We start from the raw sequence: 16,454 nt of genomic DNA, 5'->3' as shown, positions 1-16,454 counted from the left end.
GTAAATAGAGAATCTGATAATGATACTAGAATGCTGCCAGATATCAGAGGCCAAATATTAGGAAGCAGAAATGAAATGGAAGAAGATACAATATACCTTGTTAATATCAGGATTTACTTGTTCAGGTAATAGCCAAATTCTCTGATAGTGTTATTGTAAGGAATTTGTGTAAGCCTACACCAGCAACAGATGGTGTCAACTAAGGAAGAAAATTCTGCTGAAATTCATGCTTCCATAAAACTGCTCTCACCAGTGTGGTGTGTTTTATTTTATCTTGTCTCCGATTGCCGTAACATTTACATAAAACTGAGGAGGAAACACAAGCATGTGCCTGATCATTATGGCTAGTCTAGCAAAACAAAGCTAAGTAAAATAAATCTCACACTGCAATTTGTTCATTTTATGGGATGGCTGTATGCCTAGGTGGTTCTTGTCTGTGAAGGTCTGTGTTCTGTTCCACTCCTTGTACCAAATGACAGTCCTGAAAGCTGAACTTAGTTTGGATTAAAGGCACTGACTCCTCTGATTCTCTAACATGAGCTGTAAGTTAGCCTGTAAGTGGTAAGTAGTGCTTTTTTCCGTGTAGACTTTTACAATAGGGGTGGATTTTTTTTTTCTGTTTTTGTTTTAGAGGGAAAGGCAAGTGGGAAGGGCTAAACTAAACTAAATGCACTACAGATCTCATATTAGTGCCATTTAAGCAGGTCTTTTCATACTTTAGCTTAGTTCTATATAGCATTATATATTTTAAAGACATTTTTCATTTCTGTGGGCTGCCAGACGTACTGCTGATACCTTCTGATCTTGGATAGTTTGACATTGATTTTCCTAGCACACGCCAGGGTTGAAATCTGGTCTGTAACTCATCCAAATGATCTATTCATAACAAAAAGTGCCTTCTGGCAGTTGCACCACAGCTGAATGTTGTTAAACTGAATTCATAATTTCATTTGTTTCTGATTGCTCTATAATGTTTACATATCTTACGTATTAGCATGGTCTGTTATAAAGCACACAGGTTAAATCCTCCCAGACAGCACTTTTCCCCGTTCTTCTCCCTTTCAGAAGGTGTTGAACTTTTTTTTTTTTTTTCCCTTCAAATGAGCAGGAATCTTGGAACTGCTTAATGCTCATCTCATCTGAAATGAGGGGCTGAGCAAGCCGGAATGTGTGTGTTAGGGAGACATGGAAAGGTGGCATTTTCCTGCACAGGTTTCTTCCCCATCCACAGATAGAACAGCTGTGAGGTGGAATTTCTTATCCGAGTATACTACTACTGTAAGTAAGCATCATCACAGATGAGGGCAATAGTCTCCCTGTGAATATGTGCAACTGAAATATTTGTAGATGCTGCTTATGACTCAAAGCGTGAATAGGTTCAGATTCTCTCATTTCCCATCTTCATATTCCTGCTGCAATAAGTGTTGTGCAGAGATCATTGTAATGTCTAGCAGAGGATATCCTCTCTGTGTTTCAGTTTCACTATATGTAAAAAAAAAATAGATGTTCATATGGCTCACAATAGGAGTGTGTCACAGGATGAATTTAAGTTAAATAGAAGGCAGAAAATCTGAGGCTCCCTTTGAATTCATATTTTAACTTTCAAAGGATGACATCTCTTATTTGCTTTAAAAATAAAAATCAATTGCCCATAAATGTAAAACAGATGTTGTTTTTCTATTAAAAAGATTAAGGATTTTCTTAAGCTCATTAAAGGAAAAAAAATAATGACACCACATTGATCCTCCTATATCATCGTAAGAATGTCTGAAGGCAATAGAAAGCTATGAAAAGGACATGGTATTTAGTGTAACAAAAATAGCTCTGAGTCTGGCAAATTGTGCTTATCTTCTGGGTTCGGCGGCAAACTTTGCACTATTTCTTCAACCTTACGCTTATGTCTAGTCATGTGTTTTAGTGGGATTGGGTGGTATGTATACTCAAACAGAATTTGGACTTTTTCTTATGAAAATACAAATGCCAGCTGCTGCGTGGCTTGAAAAACTTAAGCATCATCCAAATATTTCAAGGAGGAGAAATGGAAACCATTTGCTATTTCTTATGCATATATCTACAGAAGAATGTTCACCCTGTTGCTTCTCAAAGACTCATGTCTGTTTTGGGGAGTGTGTTATTTCCCAATGTTCTCACTTTCCACATGCATCAAAACCCAAAGACTGCAAAATGTGACTTAAACTCTTTAAGTGGAAGGAGGAAACAGGAAATCTGATGATGCCATGTGCAGTATCAGTAAAGCCCAGCATGAGAGCCAATGTTCTTTATTCCAGTTAAAAGTTCCCACAGTAGAAAAAATGATAACCTAGTACCGCACTGGCTGTGTTCATCAGTGTGGCGATACGCAACTGCCTCGTTTGCTCTGTTTATGTGTTGAAAGTTTGCTGGAATGTGTACAAATGGTACTTCAGCTGTAAGATGATAGGAAAGTCTCAGTGTATTTTGAGAAGAGCCAGCACGGAAATATCCTGTCCTGATAAATTCCTGTGGATGTCCAGAATACTAGGCCAGAAGTACTGACTCCAGGGAGAGTTTGGTCTTTTAATTAATCTAAAGCTTTTAGTGTTATCAGACTTGTAGGACAATTTGGTAAATTTATATCTATATTATTATATATTATATATAGATATCTATATCTATAATATTAATATCTATAATGATAGAAGAAAGGTTGGGGTTTGGGGTTTGTTTTTGTTTTTTAAACTATTGTTTAAACTACTTTATTTTAAATATTGTCCTTCTTGATGTTTAGAACTTCCCCTGATTTCACAAAGCACCTTTGTGCCTTTAATAGCCTTAGACTATTTGGTTTCTTCAGACTACACAGCAGTTGGATTTTAAGCTTGATGCCTCTGGTGTAGCTAGATTCTTCCTTCAGAAATCACAGTACAGAGTACTTCAAAGTTTGCTGCATCAAAAATATTTTGAAATGAGACTTCAAAAACCCAGGCCCCTTCTGCCCTAAATGTTCCTTTCCACCTGTACAGACACGTGTTTTGTCCACAGCTGTAGGATGGGAGTGAGACGGGACGTTTGGGTTCTCAGCACGCTTCCATCCCTAGTTCGGAGCGGATACTAGCTGGGAATTTTGACCTTATGCTGTGTTCTAAGTAAGGTCAGTGATGTGGAATTGGTCTAAAAAGCAGGTTATTTTAGGAATTGCTTTCTGTTGCACTTCATTTTGTTATTGAAATTGTAAAAGAAGGCTTGCCCCATAGAGGTGTTGAAAACTCAAAGCTGTATTAATTTGTAGTTTTAAGAGAAAACAAAACAAAACCAAATGTCTTTGCAATGTTTTTGACGTAGCTTCATCCACTTGGAGTCATAAATGCCTTTTTAAATTCAGTGCAGCTATTCTTGCTCTTTAATGGGTTTAGCCAGCCAAAATCTTATGCAGGCACACAGACACATGTGCACGCATACATCTTTAGCGAAAGTAAGTCAGTGCATTAGAGCTGATAGTGGAGAACTGAGCAAGATTCTCTTATTCATTAGATGCGTCCCTAAGAGAAATCAGGATTGCTTGACACTGGTGGGATGCATTTTGAAAAAACAGTTTTTGTTGTTTTGTTTTCCTACTTAACTTCATGACAAGAATCAGCTGTAATGTAAGTTTATGGCTTGAGCAGACTATTGTTTGTGCAGAAACCTCCCTGCTGGTGTATTTACTAAACATGTGTGCTGCAGAAATGCCAGTAAACTGCATCTTGGAGCATATTCCCTAGTTGCTAGCAAAAACTGTCTTTAAAGTTTGGCCTGTTTAAATATAGGGAGAATGTGTACCAAGTTTAATAGAAACAGGCCTGAATTTTTAATTACTCCTCCTCAAAAGTATTTTGACGTGAAGTCCAGGCCTTATTGAAATCAATAGCAAACCTTAAGAATCCTTCAATGGGTCTAGAATTTTGCTAATGAAGAGCAAGGTCTAAATACAAAAAAACCCATCATCCCATTGACTAAGACCTCTCTTTTTTGCCGTTCCAGCATTGCAGACATACAGGCTTATTTTGTTAGGGAATTCTCTTGTTTCCTCCTCTTGGAGCACTTCCCGCCTTCTAGAGAACAACAGTTGCAGATTTAGCCATCCCATTAATGAGGACTAGTGAGGAGTGCATGCATGCATCATGTGATGGTGTAGGACTGCACTACTGTTCTCTTTTCCCAGTGAAATCATGGCTGCATATACCTTGAATGTATATACCTCTGCTGCTCCTGGAAGAGAAAACATGAATCGTGCTTCCAAGAGAAGCAGGTAGCCTGCAAGGGGATGGATGACCTGTCTTCTCCAGCCCCCACTGCAAGAATTATAGGTGTTCAGCCAGTGCAGAATACATAATGAGTCTTAGTAGCAAGTACTAGGACTCAAGTTCGCCTGCCCCATTCCCTGTCATGTGCTGTGCCTTGCTCGCTAGACTAGATAGTGTACCTCCTTGGGCTTGCTTTCTGAACCAGAAGGGAACTCTAGAAAGTCTATCTAGTCTATTGAAAGTGGAACAGTTTTATAAGAGGAAGGAAAATGCCCTCCACCCTTATAATCTGCTAATTTGCATCTTCTGAAGCAGCAAAAGGAAGTGAAGCAGTATCGCCCACATCCTGAGTGGTCTAACCACTATAATATTGCATAGGAGCAGGATGTCACTGTATATGTGGGTGGTATATTTGTGTGCAAGTGGTAGAATACGCTCCTGTTCAGTTTCTGGGAGATAATGCTTAGATATCTGCTGTGATGAAAGGGTTCACAGGTGTGAAGGAAGGAGTGGTTTCTGTAAAGCTAAGCCTAAGTAAGGGGCAGAATACAGTGTTTACCCAGGCAAATATTTCCTGTTTGCTAATACAAGCAAATCCCCTTTCTCCCAGCCCAGGCTTGCAGCTCCCACCCAAGGCACCTAACTCCTGACAGTGCTGAGAGAGCACTGGTGCTTGGGGGTTCCACTGCAAGCCTCGGGAGTTGACAGCAGATCTCAGGGGATCTCACTGTCAGCAGGATTCTCTCTTGATTCTTAACTCTGAAAACATACAGGATGAGTGCTCTGTAAACACTGCTTGCTGATTACATTAGCTGTTTTTTCTGTTGACAGGCAAGCAGAGTGTTGTATCCAACTGTCCATTCTAAGTACGGTGTTCTTCTGGAGAAACGAGGCAGTTTCTATCTCCTTGCTTCTGTTCCTGAAATTTCTCACTTTTTGCATAGCTAGACGGAGCTGCTCTATAAATGGGAGTGAGTGGAGCAGTTGTGCAATCAGTAGCTGCAGCTGTGGCATGTCACCTAAAAATGATGCAAATGGGGGACATATTTCTCCACATTCTCCTTAGAGTAAATCTGTACCTATATATCTCCGCTCATGTTGGTAATTCCAATGGAGGAGCAAGAATCATTTTCACTATTGGGCTCTGATAGCTGCTAAACATTAGTTGTGAAATACCTACTTTGACAAGTAGTTTGATTCATTAGAGCTCTCTCTTGCCTTTCCAGGTCAGTGAAACACCCATTTTTGTGCCTGGTGTTTGGGGACCTTATTTCTCTGCAATGGTACCTGGATTGTGGTTGAATGAGGGAGGTCAAAGCGCTACAGGAAAACTGGTAAGTGTTTGGAGACACAAACAGACTCCAAGATGGGAGGTCTGCCATAACTGCTATCATTCAGGATACCTTCACTGTCGATTCAGGTGAAACACCTCTGTAAGATCATAGGAGATACCACACTGCAATAAACAATTAGTTGATGTCACTTACAAACTGTTCATTTGCATACTGATAGGGGATTATATATGGGGCAGAGCACTAAGGGCATGTCTTCCTTGTATAATGATGGTGGTAATTATTGTTGTTATTTTACAACCAAATAGGCATTCATTCTTTACTTTATCAGGAGGCCAAGATAGACTGAGATACAGAACAGTTGTGCTCATTGATGGGCATAAATGAAAGATGTACTGTATGGCCAGAATAGTAATATATTAACATGTTATCCTGTCTAGATAGATACTGCATATATTGTCACCTCAGTTCTTCCCTTGAGTGCAAAAAGTCTAACTATATTAGGTTAATTTAATTTATCAATAAAAATTAAAACCAGACTGGATTCTCTAAAAATTAATTTCCTTATTTACAGGGAGGCAGTCAGAACTCAAACACTGATGTCCAATTTAAAGAAAGGCTAGATGTATAAAACAGTATTGAGACTTAGAGTCCAAAAGTGTCAGCAAGACCTTAGTGGCTGCTTAACCCTGGAAGCTTCTAAAGCTCCCTGTGTGTCTCCCTGCTGAGTCTGTAGAAATACTGAGTGCCCTTCGGGGTGAGGTGCCAAGCTCCTCTTGAGAAACTACAGGAGGCGGGCCCAGTCCTGTGGGATCCTCTGTAAGCTCACCAAACATACAGGTGGGTTCAGTCTTTCACAAATTGCAGGCGTAATTGTGCTCTTACTCAGACCTAGCACCACCCACCTTTTTTAAAGCCTGGTGATCGGAGTACCTGTCCAGGAAGTAGTAGATTGGGGCATCACTGCATTTATACATTCCATATGGAACAGTCACTGAATGAGAAACAGAAGTAATCCTGGATCAGGAAGCCCAGACACACCCTAAGCGCTGAGCTATGAATTGGTGTTCCCTCCTGTGCTCTCTCCTTGGCCACGTGAATCTGACATTCCTCTCTGTACAGTGTCACAGCTTCAGTGGAAGAGTCATCCCTCTTCCTCTCCTGCCGCCGCCGCTTCCCATCCCATCCCCAACCCATCCCTAGAGGGCTCTCAGAGCAGGTGGGATGTGTGTGCTTTAAATTTTGCAGGTCAAGATGGGGCTAGAACCAAACAGTCCCATTTTATATGTAGCTGCTACAACCAGAAGTAAAATTAAATTAACTGCTTGTAACACCACCACTTTAAAAGGAAAATGGCAAATCTTGTGTGTTTCTTTGTAAGAATTCTTTTGAGAGAAGTCTCTATGTGCTTAATCCAAAGCATGTAAAGACACTTAACTAAGCTCTAGAGAGGTTATGGCAAGTCAGTGTATTTTCTTGGCTGGCTCAGGGTGGTTCCACACTTAAAATGTAACATGAGAGTTAGGGCATTTCAGAAAGGTGATTTTAAAACCCCTTTCCATTCTAGTACCAGAGAACAAGACATTCCTGAGTCATTAAAGAAATTGCTGGAAAAAATGTATGGTCTTGTTAGGGCCCATAGCAAAAATCAGCTCTAAGTACTTTTAGGTATATTAGGGAAGCTGTCTTATTAAAACATTCTTAGAATATCTCATGTGGTTTTCTTGAGGTTGTATGTACAGAAAACACACAGGGAGCCATAGGAAGAAACAGTGTATGTGCACTGTGTGGAGGATAGGTTGCATTCGTTATCTTTGTAATTTTAAAGCTGTAGTCTTTTTAAGATCCTGCTTTCTCATACTTCAAGCTTTCTGAAAACAAAAAAAAAAATTGACATGTTTTGGGATTCTTTTCATTGCTTGATCTATGCCCAAAGGTGAATTCTTTTCATGAAATTTGAACAGTCTGTTGAACTTCTTGAAAGTGAAACTGATACACTTCCCTTTAAAAATCTCTAATTAATTATTTATTGATACAGCTGTGAAAAAAGTCTGTTGGATTTTGAAAACTGGTTCAGACAGAGTCCAAATGAAAAATTAAGAACTCTGCTTGTTTTGAAAAAGCTTGTTTGTTTGTGTATTAGATGGGCTTTTACACTGGATTTTCAAAATTTATAGGAAGAAAGATATTGCACAACAGAGACAAAGGATGGCATGACATCATTACAAACTGTAATATAAGGAATAGCAGAACAGGGTTTCTAGCTGCAACTCTCATGTGGCCATGTCTTGAATTAAGGGCGTTTAAATATCTAACTTTATAATTTCTGTAACATTTTTGTGTAAAGTGTTTTCTTAACACAACACACACATATAAGTGATGCTTATTTATAGATTTCCTTCTGAACTTATGAGCTGCTCCTACGTTCTAAAGAGATTACACAAGATAGCAAAATTCAGGCCTGAGCTTGGTTTCTAATGCATGCACATTTGAGCTTTGTCTTTGATGCAAATCTCGGAAAGAACAGGCATGCAATATTTTTATTACTATGTTCAGAGGTGCATGCTTCATTATATGTTTTGCTACACTGGTTAAGGACTAGACTCATGCTGTTAAAAAATAAATACCCATGTGGTTTGCTGCCAATAGATATTGCCAAATATATTCAGTGCCCTTGAGCAGTTCTAGTTTTGCCTCCTTAGCTTTTACTGTCACCTTTGATGGGATATTATCAAGAGATCACAAAACCTGCTGAATTATTGCCTTAAAAGCCCATGTTACTCTGTCTGATACTTTGTGAATAACGGTAGCCGCTCTGGAGTGAAAGGACAAGCTGATTTATAAATTTAGTATAAGACAGAGCCTGTATTGATCTCTTTTTATAGCAATAATTGCTTTTCAGGTTATACATTTTGTTTCCTGCAATGAACATATGGAGCATCTATCAGGATGACAACACACCTGGTGTTTTATTGTAACAGTTGATATAGAAGGGTTTGGGCCAAGAAGATGTTCCTGATAGAATTCCAGTGAGGGTATGCATGCAAGAGTGGGAGAGACTAGAGGACATGGTCTCAGGTAGTGCTGGACAGGAAAAAAGTCATCCTTTCAGCTTGCTCTTCTGACTGAGAGTTGCATGCTTAGCATTTTGCCTACTTTTGGTGCAGCATTGGTTGTTTTTTCTTACTGTTTTTAAGCCAAATCCTGAATCCAGTAATGTCAGTGGGAGTTTTGCCATTGGCTTCACTAGGGCTAGGACTTAACACCTCATGAGTAATTTAGAAGCTCTCTTGTCTTTTGAAAGTTATGACACTGCATTACCCTTTTCCGGGACTGAATTTTTAAGATGTAATCGTCCCAAAAATGTTGCTTTCCTCTTTTTCAGATAGATCATGTGATCCGAGACCATGTCGCCTTCCCAGAATTACAGTCAAAAGCTGCAGCCAGGTCACTGTTCTTATTTCTTTATCATATACCTGCCTTACAAATTGATGATACGCTGTATTCCCAGCAGTGCACTGCTGTATCCTCATTCTGAAACAGGGGAATTAACAGTCTGATAGTGGGTTGGAAGTATTTACAAAGGCTTGCCAGGAGATTGATCAATGATGAAAGCTTTAAACTCCCCTCACATACCATCAGTGTGTCCAAGTGGTGATATTAACTGTCTGCTTTTCAACTTCTTTTATACCCAGCCCAGTGTATTTCTTGATACTGTAGCGTCAGCCCTGTTCAGCAGACCTTTATGCCTTGGGCTAATGATGTGTCTTAATTTGTAGGTGACACTATTAAGCTCCAAGGATGAGATATAGCTTAATTAGGAATATATTATTCAATATTATTGGAACAGTCGTCTAAAGGAAGGTATAGCCACTGTATAAAAAACTTCTGCATGGCAGCACAAATAGAGCAGAGAAACCCAGGATGAATTTTCAGACAAAACTTAAGATGTAGGAGTGAACTGGATGTAACTCCAAGATTCCTTGAGCAGGAGGCTGTGTGCGATGTGGAATTTTAGTTTGGTCTGCTTTAGAAGTGGATGAAGACAGTCCAGACACTTCTGCCAGATCTGGACTTTCTCAAGCTATTCTGGCTTAGATTCCTTTTAAGATGGTTCATGTCACTCCCAGAGAGATCTTAGCTTGAAGAGTTAGGCACACTGGATGAAAATTTGATTCTCTTTTAATTTCTTTTTCCTCTTTAGATTAAAGAAAAAAAAAAAAACCAACAGAAAACTTGGCATTTTATCTTCAGTTTATCACTCTGGTCTAAAAGGCGAGGTTTAGTCCTGATGGATGTATTAAGCACATGCAGTTATAGAGTTATTTTCAGTCTTCCCTGGGGGGATAACGCTACCTGGTTTCTCTGGATGACCCTGCCATGCTTTGTAGTGCTCAATGCCTTACTTGTTTGTAACAACTTGACCACAATTCCCAGAAAGGTATTGGACTTCATTCAATATGAAATAGATTCATGCTTCCTAGAATTCTCTTTGTTGTTCTTTATAAAAGGAAACCAGGAAATAAACGCATCTGTGTATGTTTGCAATAAGGATTGATCTGGAGTTTTTCTCAAAATTTTGGCTTCCAGGCCATTTTCCCAGTACCCCCATATGAAGCACAAGTATAAAACAAACAATTAGTTTAGTCTATAATGCCAGGATAAACCGTTTTTTGTGTGTTGGAAAAATGAGTATAGAGTAGCCTGCTTGTCTATACAAGGTCTGATACTGAACTGACTGACCACAACTAATTTCATTGTGCAAAAAACTTGGATTTTGATATGAACAGGACTCTAAAGACAGAGTATCGGGAATAGAACTCCATGTTATCCGAGTGTATGGTGTCACAACTTTGGATCTGAGTCTGCTGCAGTTAGTAAAACTGTGGAGGATAGCATTAATAAAGAGGGTTATGTTATTTTATAAAAAGTATGATATTTTTTAAAGTTAATTTCCTCAATGGTATTTTTATAATGCTTTCCAGATATTACTCTACTAATGAAATGTTTGGATAGCTATAAATTTAGTAAACAAGTCTCTTATTAATTCCCCCTATCCTCTTTCTGCCTGTCCTTCTCAAATATTTGTTAAATTTAAATAATTTAATCTGAACAAACAAAAATCAGGAACTTTGCAATTCAAACTGAATTTTTCTCCTTATTTCTTCATTTCTTTCTACACGTGGAGCACAAGCTTCAGCCTTATCACAGGGACTAGTAGCAGTAGCTATACAAGAGTGAGGCATTTTTTTAGTGAACAGTGTTGGCCCAAACTTTGGATTATATGTTTACTTACATTAAGTCATATACTTAATAAGAACATAGTGTCTTGTTTTGGGGGTTTGTTGGTGACGATGATGATAAAGTATTTGCCTGGGAATCTCAGCAGAATATTTCAGAGAATCTGGTTTATAATGTTCAGTATATTCTCCGCGTCGGTGTAGGAATTTATATCTGTTCAGCCATCACAAATGGTCATCAAAAGAACACAAAATGGGAATTCCATCCTTAGGTGTGCAGTTGCATATTGCCTTTAATTCCCATGCAAGGTGCAACACTGTGAAGAGTTAAACTGGTTCTGTAGTGCCAAAAAGCACATGCGTGTCTGGATGATTAAAAACAACATCTGAGGTCACAAATCCGTGCCTCTTACTTGCTGCTGCCTATCACCTACTTCTACCTTCCTAAACCTGTCTTTCCTTTCTCCCAGGCTCCTAACACTGCTAATCAGCAGGTTCAGCAATGGCACTGCCTGCTGAGCAGCTGATCTCAGAAGCTTCACTGTGCAGATTTCTGTTCCTGTCCCTATACCAGGAGCAGGAGTTTGCAAGCTGTGTTTATCACTGTTTCAGTAATTTGTGGTAACTTGTTAGGGCACAAGTGGCTTAGACAGACTTGCCAGAAACCAGCCCCTACTGACCACTTGAGCTGAAGACCAGTTTTGTGCAACCCTCCCAGTACTATTCCTATGTTCTCTTTTCCCTTTTACTGGAAGCGGAGAGGGTTGAATTACATGAGGATTGTCTGGACAGCTGTAAATTTAGCATTTGGTCTAACTAAATGGCATACTCTGTGAGCAACAAAACTTAGGTTTTTTTCATGCAGTTCAGTGAGTTGCAGAAATTGCTTTGTGGATAGCACATTTGGTCTTCAATCTATATATTGTGTAGGTCTGACCTCTAGCCATCACTGATACAGTAAAATCCAGTATAAGTAGGCTAGAGGAGGAAATAAAAAAAGAAATAATACGATAATGTATGCTTTGAAGTTTAATACTTCTGTTTCCTAGAATCACAGTTTCTAACTGTTTGACAGCAAATATTATATGCCCTTTGGTGCTTCCTGCTTTAGGACAGAATTTCCTTTCCTTCACTTCTCAGTGCCATTTCCTCATCTAAAGAGATGGCTCCTGAAAAAAAAGTGGTGAAGTGACACACACATTATCTATCAGCAATTCTGGGATCTTCCAAGCAGAACATAATAATCATATTTGGCCATTCTCTGTCCCTCTAGATGTTTTAGAGGCTTTTTTTTAGATTTAGAAATCTAAACTTTCTAGAATTTTTTTCCTGAAAGATACCTGCTGGCATCTTCTAGGATTCCTGAACAGATTAAATACCAACCTCTTGTTGCTTTCTGAAGTTATGTCCCTAATACGAACATAACCCTGGGCAAACTTGCACTGATTTCTTATTCTCCACTTTCAACATAGTTCCTTTATAATAGCAGTAGCTTGTGCTCAACTCTGCAAATCCGATCCAGCTGCTACTGATACCTTCTCATAGAACTGGAAAGAAAAAGCTCCAGAGAGCTGATGGTGTAATACTGTGTATAACACAAACATGGTAGAAACTGCAACTGGCAGGTGTTGGAAGAGTTTTGCCAGTCACTCAGTCCAAATGTACTGCCTTGAACCCATATCTATATGGAGAAAAAAACCCCTAAAAGGTGTGAAAAAAGTGTAGTTCCAAGGTTATGTGGGTTTTAAGCATATTTGGCTGAACTTCAGCCTCTTTTGTCCAGTCCTTGTATTCTATCAGAGCTGCACGAATGGCTAATCCTTGTGAGACTAATCAAGCAGGATGGAGATCTGATAGAAGCTGGGATGTCTGGTAGGTCTGTGGTTGAGTGAAGTTTTCCTTTCTTTTCCTTCCCAAGAGTCAAGCTGTGATTTAGACTGGAAATAAAATGACTTTGTCCTTAGCATGTACTTCTTACAGTGCAGTCTTTAGGGATATAGAAAACAGGGCCACTTTTACAACAAGGGGAAAAAAATGATTGTGACCTCAAAATTATCATAATTCAGGTCCAGGAAGACACATAAAGTACATTTTAAAGTACGTGAATAATGATGTGAATTAGTTATTTTAATGTCTTCCAAGTGTACTTCATTTTGAATGATATCCTCTGATAGCGTACACATGGTAAGGTATAATTGGAAAAACATGCAGCTGAATGGTTGAATGCAGAGTATAAATATACAGCTGCTAGCAGGTCAGAAGTCAAACTAGTAAAGCATATGCCAAATTCCCTTAGGGATCTCATTAGTGTGTGATTGAATATACATGTAGAGGCTAAATGAATATCACTGTTTGGGTCTACAGTGGATGAGACAATGACTAATCAATTGTAATTAGGGTTAGATGCTATTATTGACCCACATGTTTAGAATTAAATGCCCCACTTGGAAATTTCTGGAGCTGAAAAATATATATGAATCTGTTTATGATAGTATGAGTGTTGGAAAAAATATTCTGAGCATAATTGCAACATTTTTTAAATGGAATGTCACTAGAGTCATTGCAAGCCAAAGCACTGAAGAATTCACCATCAGTCCTAAGATTACTCTTGGTCCAGGAAAAAGTCTGTGGGATGTTGTGGAGTTGGGTGTAGTATCTGATCTTAGATACAATCATATTTAGGCCCATGTTCAGCTCCTCCCTAAAATAGCAGCCACTTGCTTTCTCTCCTCCACCCTTAGTGCTGCATTTTAATCATAACACATACTGAAATAATTACGGTTTAAAAAAAGAAAGCTGTAAGTCCAGCGCTATTGATTAATCAAACAAATCTCTAAACATTTGTGAAGGAATTTGATTTTCATTTCTGTCTGGAATCCTCCTTATTCCTCTCTCTTAGCTTTCCTTTCTCTAGCTTTCTCTTTCACAGTGTCAGCACCTTTCTGTCAGCATCATCAGGCCCCAAAATATCAAACAGTTTTTGGCTCATCTAGGGACCTGGAGGAGGCAATGTACAGACTCAAGATCCCAAGCTGCTGTTATGGCCCCTCATCCTGCGAAATTGAGGAATTTGGCTGGCCTGTTGGATGGACAGACATCCCCCCTGCCCGCACTGTGCAGTGCCGCGGGCTTGGCAAGCACTCGGTTTTGCCTTTCTCCCCCTTTGTTTTAGATTTGGGATTTGCCGTTCTTTGATGGTTTTTCTGCATTAGATGGTAGTACAAATGTTTTATGTTTGATGAATAACCTCCCCCCCTCTTTTTCCAACTTGTTTTTCTTCTAGTGCTCACAGTATATATACATACTTGAACAGTCACCTGGATCTGATTAAGAAATCTTTGCCTGTGGGTTTCCTCACTGTTGATTTACATGTTTGGCCAGATTTCCATGGTAACAGATCTCCCTTAACAGATCTGACACTAAAGGGCATGGTAAGAAACAGCCTGTCTTTGCAAAAAGGTCAATACAGGGTAAAAAAAAAAAAAAAAAAAAAATCTTGGAAGGAGCTTTTTTTTTAAATTTTGAGCATACTCCTCCTTAGCTATTTAAACTATCCCATAGGATTTGGGTTTCTTGCTGCATTTCGAAGTGTGCTAATGTTTCAGTAGAAAACCAGAGATCATAATAGTTCAGATATCACTACAGCCACATTTATTTTCTAAAAATACAAGGAGTGTTGTGTGTCTCTCAGTATCTTTCCTAGCAATCATATTTCATCATTAGCAGTGCTTGCTGTTGTTAACTCACCTGTCTACCAAATTTTGCATATCTGCTGCAATGAATTTCAACACAAATTTGGGTATGCCTATCTGGGAAAGGAATGAAATATTCTGAGGAGAGATTGCTTGATTTAAACAGATAAATGTTCAGTAAATGTGCTGTATTAGAGTTGTCAGGTAGTAAATTTCAACAGAAATTGAAAAGCTCCTCTGCTTATTGTTAAAAATGGGCATAGATGCTCTCATGATTGGAAATGTGCAACCATGGTGCTTCGTACGTCTTTGTTCAAAGGTAAACCTGATCTGATTCTGGCTTGTGGTTTTAAAATGGCTACTTTTGGAACTTAAACGGAATGAAATACTGTGTTCTGCACAACGAAATTTTCAGAGCGCTGCAGTCCAGGACCAGAAAGAGCAGCGTTTGGAAGCTCACCAGAGAACCTCTGCTGGGGAGATTTTCAGCCCATCTCTAAATGTTTGGATGTTTCCTTTCAATGAACTTCATGCTGGTAGATCGGCTAGGGCACAAGCCATGATGTTATTGTGCGGAACTTTAACACAAGAATGTCATAAGGGTATAATTTGATGATATCAAAATACCTGGTGATTAATACAAAAATGCACTTCAAAATGGCATATTGTCCTTGCAGTGAGCATCTCAAGCTACTCACCAGCACCAAAATCTGCTGTATTGAAGGCTGAGATAGGAAAGGGTAGGCGTAAGTACTACAACACATTTTAAACCACAAACAAGGGAAACACTAAAAGAAAAAAAAAAACCCACATATTTTTGGGTCCTAATAATACCTGCATTATTTTATGAAAGAATTACATGCTGCAGCAGAATCAAAATTTTCTTGGTATGATGGCTGTATGCAAATACTGGTAATAGCAACATATTTTTTCTGCCACAATCATGACTGCATTCAGGTCTTGCCTGTGCTGACATTAATCCAGAGTAACTACAGTACAGTATTGATTTATGACAGAGTAAAGGAGGTTAAGATACAGTCTTTAATTATTGATTGTGTTTCACTGTTAGGGTGCTTGGAAGCTAGGGGGAGAGATGCTTTTAAAAAGTTATTTTTATGTAATAGCATTTTCATATTATTACATTAAATACATTCACGAGCAGTATCTGAGTCATAATATAAAACTGTCAGAGTTAATCTGTCTCTAATCCCATACAATATGCTGTTTGTTCTTTATTTCTTTGCAAGGGCAAGAACAATTTATGTAGTTCTTCCCCAGATCAGGAATAACATGTTTAACATAACATTATGTGTATAGCTCACAAAAGTAAGGCTTAGAATTAACACTTAAAACTTGTTGCAACAAGAAACCATAGAAAATAAGAGTTTTACTTTGGCTGGATTTGTACATTTTCTTTTTGATCTTTCCACAGGTTGTTGGACTAACATTGTCTCGGGGTCTGGATGAACTTGCCCTTATCTACTTGGCGACGATTCAAGCCATTGCTGTAAGCCATTCTAAGTGCATAAAAGAATAAATGAATTGTCTCATGTTCTGTGGCAGACTGGTCATTCCCTTCTGCTAAACAGATTTCTAATAATAGATGAATTCACTTAATGGATTTCTTAAAGGGGCAAGATACTGTTTACCCACATTGGTGACTAGTCCCTACTGTAGGGTAGTCGATAGACTGTGGAGAGAATGTTCCCCTAAAAAGTTTTCTCCTTATGGCAGTTCTGTAAATGGAGCTTTTGCCTCTAGTGCAGATGTGAGGAAAGAGGCTGATACTATATGGGACAGTGTTAACATCATGGGCTGTCTAGAGGAAAGCTGAGAGTGGGGAAAAAGCCAGCTTTGGCAATTGTATGAAGGAACTTGCACTCCCCTAAAATGCCTCAGCTTCGGATTGTTCCTAAATCCATGGATTTCCCCTGCTTGCCTGTTAGATGAGTCAGAACTCTGTACCAC

General features: G+C 38.9%; 1 protein-coding gene across 9 annotated transcripts in view; it reads left to right on the top strand.

Annotated features, from left to right (window-relative positions):
* Nucleotides 1–16,454, top strand: part of FGGY (FGGY carbohydrate kinase domain containing) — a 150,280-nt gene that overhangs the window by 98,216 nt on the left and 35,610 nt on the right. For all 9 annotated transcript variants that reach the window (XM_074831891.1, XM_074831890.1, XM_074831896.1 and 6 more), the window contains 4 exons: nucleotides 5,489–5,596; nucleotides 8,940–9,001; nucleotides 14,078–14,225; nucleotides 15,919–15,993. In XM_074831891.1, coding sequence (XP_074687992.1) covers nucleotides 5,489–5,596; nucleotides 8,940–9,001; nucleotides 14,078–14,225; nucleotides 15,919–15,993 — 393 coding nt within the window. The remainder of the gene's footprint in view (nucleotides 1–5,488; nucleotides 5,597–8,939; nucleotides 9,002–14,077; nucleotides 14,226–15,918; nucleotides 15,994–16,454) is intronic.

This window comes from Strix aluco, chromosome 8 (genome assembly GCF_031877795.1).
Source record: "Strix aluco isolate bStrAlu1 chromosome 8, bStrAlu1.hap1, whole genome shotgun sequence".
NCBI lineage: Eukaryota > Metazoa > Chordata > Aves > Strigiformes > Strigidae > Strix > Strix aluco.
The sequence above is the reverse complement of the archived record's forward strand: the minus strand, read 5'-3'. Positions and strand labels throughout refer to the sequence as shown.